Source organism: Entelurus aequoreus, linkage group LG02 (genome assembly GCF_033978785.1).
Source record: "Entelurus aequoreus isolate RoL-2023_Sb linkage group LG02, RoL_Eaeq_v1.1, whole genome shotgun sequence".
In the NCBI taxonomy this organism is placed as follows: Eukaryota; Metazoa; Chordata; class Actinopteri; order Syngnathiformes; family Syngnathidae; genus Entelurus; species Entelurus aequoreus.
In genome coordinates this window covers 44,460,284-44,467,783 of record NC_084732.1, presented here as the reverse complement: position 1 = coordinate 44,467,783, position 7,500 = coordinate 44,460,284, and the positions used below count along the sequence as shown (strand labels likewise).

Here is a 7,500-nt window from a genome sequence, read left to right as displayed (position 1 = left end):
AGAACGTATACTCGAATATCACGATACAGTCATTTTCTATATCGCACAGAGACAAACCCTACTTTGCATATTCAGCTCCAAAAAGATAAGGTTGCGAATCCTCATTTGTCCAAAAATAATCGTAGTTGTTGTTTATTACCAAGTCTGCCATGATTAGAACACACTTGGGTTTGTTGCCGGAAGTAGGAACAGACATTTGTTGCCGGAAGTTGGAAGTGCGCTGCTATGGAAACGGAAAGAAATACCATAGTTAGACATTAGTTCCGGCAATGCATAAAATGAACAAAATATGGGAAATATTTACTGTTATGAACATGTCTGTTACTAAATTATATATACTTGCAGTGTGTATACAAAACGGTGATGGAGGGTTTTGAAGAGGTTTTAGAGGGATTTGAAGGCTACAACAGTGACTCCCATCAGCCGCATCTTCCAAGCATTTAAAAAAAATCATAAACCATAAACAAAAAAAAAAAGACGTGTGTTTTTGTCTCTCATAACGATTGTGAACGACAGGCAAAATTCCCAAAAACGTGCAGTCCCCCTTCATTTATGTTTTGTGGCTCTTGTTATGTGTTCTATTATCTACCAGCAGGCTTTATATCGACACTCGCTAAACATCACTCAGCATGTAAACTGTCTCCTGCCATTGATCCCTTTGAGGAAACTGAGTGAGGCCGTGCAGAGGCAACAGCTCCCCAAAGACATCAGTTTGTACAAAGACATTGACTGGTCGTCACAGCAGGTGCACATTAAACTTCATCTTGTGAAACTTTTTTTGTACATGCCAATAGGCTCCCACATGCTTGCACAAATGAGGAAAAAGTGAACAATTAACTCTCGTAGCTTCACTCTTATTAATCTGCGAGGCATTGGATATGCTTCAGATGAGCCTTTCAGGATATTAATGCTCCGTCGGCGCCAGTCTCCATCACGCTAATTAGTTTGGCTCTGACACAGAAGTGTGAAGGAATGTACTATAAATTAATAATAGCGAAGTTAAATAGCTTTTTGTCACAGCCAAGGGTCTATTAGGCTGCCTTCACCACCTGTACAGTGAGAGCTGACAGGACTTCAAATTACAGGTGATCATTTATACCATACCAAGCATGAGTGTATCACATATGTAACACAACAACTCTAACATGTTATCTCGTGAGTTTAATATTTTGTCAACCAGAAAATGGGGATATTGGAACTCAAGTGTTTGTATCATTGGTTGATTAAAGTTAAAGTTGTTTTAGTTGCACTCAGCCTCCAAAATGAAGGTCATGCATACAGTAACACACAATTACAACATTATTACAATCCTTAATAGCAAAATACTTTGAGTGGATGGAATACTGTAAACATATATTTTTGTCACTTCTTAAAATCAGTAGGTACAAATTACCATATGTCTTATAGTTAGCCAGATTTGTCTATGGTAGTGTACAATAATAATTACGGATGCACTGCAAACCTGCATTTCCAAAATAATGAAATACCCTATTTTCCGGACGATAAGCCACACCTACTAAATTTTAGGGGAAACATTTTTTTGTTTTCATATATTAGTTGCACCGGACTATAAGCCACAGATATATACCGGTACAATGTAAAATTAGATATTTACATAGAAAAAAATTGTAAATATTTATTTACATACCTTAATTGTTTGTAAACGGTGCTTGTAACACGGCAGTAAAACAGCTGATCAAACAAAACAGAAAAGTCATTGATGTCTTTATTAATCCTTTATATTATCAACAAGATTCTCTCCTTTTTATTAAGGTTCAAGATGTTTATCAAGATTCTTCAGTTCCTTGTACTTTGTAAACATTTTACATTCGAACAGTTTCTTAAAGTGGCTCATTTCACTACATTGTTTGATTTCTTTGCTTAATCTATTCCTCAATTAAGATGTTAGCAAATACAAATCCATAGTTTAGTTGGACCTTTGTATAAACCGCAGGGTTAAAAGCTTGGGTAAAAAGTAGCGGTGTATAGTCTGAACGTTTTTGTACTGTAGTTTGGGTATCATAAACTTAAAGGTTTAAATATAAGTTCTACTAACTTAAATATGTTGAGTTTGTGTAAAAGATGTGCTTTTTTAAAGTACATTCAACTACAGTACCTCTTAACGTCCAATAGCTGTCTTGTTCTTAGTGTGAGAATTTACAATTGGATCATATAACACTGTGGATAATTATAAACATAAATATGAAGGAAAATAATCATGAAGTGTATGCTTATTCTAACAAGTGTGTAGTTAGCATGCACTAATTATTTTACTGTATTCCTTTAGTAGCAAAGTACAATATTGTAATTTAAAAGAAATACATTTTCAAGTGAAAATACAGGTATAGATTTTAAAAACACAAAAAAAAAAAAAAAAAAAAAAAAAATATTACAGTAACAACAGTACATTTAATTCAATACTTCCCACATCTGGTCATTAAGTTATATAACAAGTTCTCTTTTTTCACTGTGAGTGCTTTTTGACTTTTAAATGAAACCCCCTAGTAGTGTGCAAACTAGCGTAAGCTTTTGAAACATTTTTGAGGACAATACAAAAAAATAATAATAATAATAAAAACAATTAAAAAAATATATATATATATATATATATATTATGTATGTATGTATGTATTGCAGTTCACCATCGTAGTGCCAACGTCTCCCACAGCGTAAAAAGTAGGTTGTGTTTCAGATTATTATTAATAATAAAATTATATATATATATATATATATATATATATATATATATATATATATATATATATATATATATATATATATATATATATATATACATAGGGAAAACCTGCAAAACAGGCTTGTAGTGATGATATAGCCACTGTGTTTTTTCTGACCTAACGTGTGTATATATATATATATATATATATATATATATACTGTATATATATACACTGTATTAATACTGCATATGGTAATATGGTATATTATTACAGAGGTTCTAATTAATTATGGCCTCAGTGTAAATACTGTTTGATTTTATTCATTCAAGACACCTTTTCTATCTGTGCAGGCTCAGCTTCTATTTAAGTGGATGCATCATTTTAAAAACATCACCAGCAATATGTTGAGGTAAGTCTTTCGTCTTACGTAAGGTTTTCAACTAAAACGGAACCATCCACTTTGCCCTGTATTACTGTGACACTCAAAATAATTTGTTAAATGGAATATGAATATACAGTAAAACAGGGTGCTTGATATGAAATGTTGGTAAACTTGTGGGTGAAAACAATCGGGTCAACAAAGTGCCCCTGATTTATATTCCAAAGTGTTGTTAATAGTGAGAGCTGTTTTTGAAATTCGGTTGTCTTACAACCACAATAAAGAAATTTAAAAAAAATAACTGTACACCTTTCTGACATTGTCAAAGTAAAATATCATAATTTTGAAGGCGACCAATGATAATTTTAATTTGCATTTAAAAACACTTCCTTATGGTCTATATAATATATCTATTGGATATGCTTTGGTGTAAAGTTTGAGTAAATTTTGCTCCACAGTCCTTCTTCTAACCTCTTTTTTGAGTCTCCCTGCAAGATGTTTATTTGTGGTGACGTTCCCAGATTGCAAATGAAACAATGCCCCACCGTCTTCAAAAGTATCCGTTTTTATCTTTTTGAAAATGTACACTGTTTAAATAAATATCTTAAAGTCCTCGCCACTATTTTCTTCCCAGACAATGATGAAAATGAATTTCATAAACGTTATTTTGATTCTCCCGGGTCAAAACATTAGGTACACCTGCACACGCTCTTATCGATTCTTATGCATAAAACAGCTGCTTTTAGTAGAAATTATGTCTTTGCATGTCGCACGATGGTGTTATTATGCTCATGCCAAGATTAGATGAAAATGAATAACATTTGATCCTACTTTTTTTTGTATTTCCTCCCCCTCAGCTTTAGGTTGCTTCAGTTTTACTTGTTGTCTAAAAAAGTACGTCCACCTCGCTGTGACGTCACAATGTAACAGACTGCAAAACTCCTCAAACAGAGACTATGTTTACACTGCAGGCCAAAGTGTCCCAAATCGGATTTTTTTCAGCTGACTGTTTACTCTGCAATTAAAATGTGATTTTTATCAGGTTCCAGTGGAAACGCGCACAGGCCCCAATGTGGCTTCGACGTCACTTGCATGCGCACTTCGATAAAGTGAAAACAAAGGAAGTTGACCGGGAGGAAGTCGCTACTACTACACAAATAAAATAAAAGTCAAAACAACTTAAAAATTAGTAATTTTTACGTAAAAGTAAATTCAAGTAATATAATGTATGAATGTATGTATGTAGTGTAATATATTTGGGAGGGTTGTAATCTTTTTTATGGCTGTTAAGCAGTGTTGAGTTAGTTACTGAAAACCAGTAACTAGTTACAATTACTAGTTGCTTAATTTGAAAAGTAACTCAGTTACTAACTCAGTTACTTACATCAAAAAGTAATGCGTTACTGTGAAAAGTAATTATTTAGTTACTTCTTTTTTTCTTCTTTTTTTTTTAAAATCTCCCATTAATGCCCTTTTAGCCTTCATTACAATACTGTTATTGCACTGGAGAATAATACAATCTGTTGATCAACTTGACATGCATTTTTATTTTCCTTTTAACATAATTAATGAAAAACAGTGCAACATAAAAAGGCATTTCTCCTTTCTTTAAACTTGGACCAATGACCATTAATAAAAAACAACTGAAAGTGCAACATAAGAAGGCACATCATCTTCCTTAAAACATAGGTAGTGAAATACAGCCTGACATCTGGAGTGATGCTGCTGTCTTCCACACTTGGAGCCATGGAATGTAGAATCCTTGTTTTCAGTGGCAGGATCATTGACACAGATTGTGAAGTTTCAGTGCTCAGTGGAGATGTAACACTTTTGAGGGGTTGAAGCACCTGGAGGACCTCCTCTGCCACTCTCACATCATCATCAGACAGGTTGATGGTGTCTTTGACATTTTTCTTCAGGGTGTTGTGGGTCAATGCAGAGTATATAGCTGCCTGCTGCTCCAACATATCATAAGTGGAGTTCCACCTCGTTGGGACATCATGTATGAGCTTTATGAGTAGGCAGCTTTAGCCTTTCTTGCTTTGTCTTAAGCACATGAGCAGCTGTTGTGCTAGGAAACCTCCTTCCTGATCCATCCTATTGACTGAGATGTGATGCCAAATTCACTACTTGCACTACCTGTGGTCCCAGTCCTGCCTCATTCACTGCAATTATTAGATTTTTGGCATTATCACTTGTGACTGGGATATCTTTATCTTCATTCCTCCACTGCTTGTGTCAGTACCTGCGCAAGGTGACTCTCGTAGAGGGGGCGTGTCTTCTCATCTGCCAGTCTGCTGCGATGAAGTGAGCGCTTATCGTCACATAGTTCCCCAGGACGTCCACCAGTCTGTCGTGAGCGCAACAGGTGATGCTCGGGATAGTTCATCCACAACTTTTTTCTTCTCCTGCTCATAAAGATCTGGCACAATCCTATCGCTGAAGTGGGTGCGCGACGGGATGTCGTAACGTGGCTCAAACACGTTCAGCATGTGTTTAAAACCCTCGTTTTGCACAACGGAGTCTGCACCTATAAACACACCGATTAAATTGCGCGGGGCATTCAAGCTCCTCCGTTACTCCGCTCGCCATGACCACACTGTGTGTGGACTGAACGTGCATGCGAACAACCTTTTTGTTTTGTTTTATATATCAAACTGTGGACCACGTGTGTGCCTCCCCTTCCCACAGGCACACCCAGACACACACACACACGACTCTTTTCTTCTCTCCACCTTGTGACGGAGGAAGATTTAGAAGAACGACACCGCGCAGCGCATCTGTTTCTAGCCGATACTACATAAAAAATAACGCAGTAACGCATCATGTAGTAACGGTAACTGAGTTACTGAATATAAAAAAATAACACGTTAGATTACTAGTTACCGCCGAAACTAACGGCGTTACAGTAACGTGTTACTTTGTAACGCGTTACTTTGTAACGCGTTACTTTGTAACGCGTTAGTCCCAACACTGCTGTTAAGTAGAGGAGACACGGACATCAGTGAGGATCTACGTGAGCTTTGTTTTTCAACTCACATGTAAGCAAATGCACCACAGCATCAATTTCGGTCTATAAACAATCGCTATTTCTTTGAAATCAAAATACATATTCATATATTACTTATAGTCTATTATTTGTGCAATATTGACAAAGTGATGCACCGAAAATTCGGTCGTCTTAAGTAGAAACTGAAACCGGTTGTTGTGATGAAATAACCATTTCCGCTGCTGACAGCACAAATGATTCTAGCTCGCCCAAAGCTGACAAAAAAATCTGATTCAGGTCACATACAGGTGGGATTGCATTTACACTACACTCACATTTGAAAATATCAGATTCCAATCGGATTCAGGACTTTCTCCTGATTTGGCCTGACTCTGATGCCAAAAGATCAGATTTGAAGCACTTTGGAGCGTTTAGACTGGCAAAAAAAACCCTCATCTGTGTCACTTGAGGGCAAAAAAATCAGACTTAGTGTGTAGTGTAAACGGGGCCAGAGACATCCAAAACTGCGTGCCAGCGCAAGTCAGAGTGCATTAACCTTATTATTTGAGGCTTTGGCATTGCTTAACATATATCCAACATTGTAACAAGATTTATAAGTCAAAAAGATTAAAGTCATCATTTGGTCTCCATTGAAGACAAACTTTTTTATGCAGCTCTTGTACTTGATATTATTGGATTGTGCAAGTGTGCCTGGTAAGAGTAGACTTTGTTTTTCAGCAATCCGCAGCATGGGCCCCTCTGGCTAACTTGGGGCCCAAAGCAGAATTTTATTTTGAGCCCCCCCTTTCCAATTTTTATTTCTCCCTTTTTTATTTAAGGAATTATTTTTATACTTTTTTAATCAAGCGTGAATTTAATTGGATGCATGTGTTGCACTAAAATAAATTCATAATAAAGGAATTGTTCAATAAAAATTTTTTTAGTACAAAATTATAAACATTTTTTAAAATTACACTTCTACAATTGGGATTAAAACCCACTGCGTCCACTTACAAGTCCAGCACCAACAATGTGCACCACAGGGCACAGTAAGAGGCAAAAAGGGGCTAGGAATATCTTTACTTTAAAATAGTATATGAAGTGCCCTGTCATTCATTAATTGACATTTCACATGTGCTTCTTCATGCAATTGCAGTGTCCTACGCACAGTGCATCTGTGCAGAGCGAGGGGCAGTTATAAAATAATGACTTCTGTGCTTGTAGAGAGCTGGGCTATGTTGGAGGCGGAATGACATGTGACTTTCTGAGACTTAGGAGCAATGACAGTGATTTTGCAGCGCTGCTCCACTTTGTTACTATGCTGCCAGGACACCTTAGACCTGCTCTGGTGAGGGGCAAAGTGCTGACTCATTATTGTTCACTCGATGGAAAGCCTGTTAGATTGTCAAAAGTATCTTTAGTGCTAACTTCTTTCTGTTATGTGTTAAGCG

The 7,500-nt window shown here is 36.3% G+C and overlaps 1 protein-coding gene across 1 annotated transcript in view; it reads left to right on the top strand.

Annotated features, from left to right (window-relative positions):
- Positions 1-7,500, top strand: part of LOC133642017 (stereocilin) — a 69,415-nt gene that overhangs the window by 36,187 nt on the left and 25,728 nt on the right. Inside the window, exons 15-18 of the mRNA XM_062036225.1 lie at positions 596-745; positions 3,032-3,090; positions 7,274-7,397; positions 7,499-7,500. The exon at positions 7,499-7,500 is cut by the window's right edge and continues 81 nt beyond it. Of these exons, the coding sequence (XP_061892209.1) occupies positions 596-745; positions 3,032-3,090; positions 7,274-7,397; positions 7,499-7,500 (335 nt within the window). The remainder of the gene's footprint in view (positions 1-595; positions 746-3,031; positions 3,091-7,273; positions 7,398-7,498) is intronic.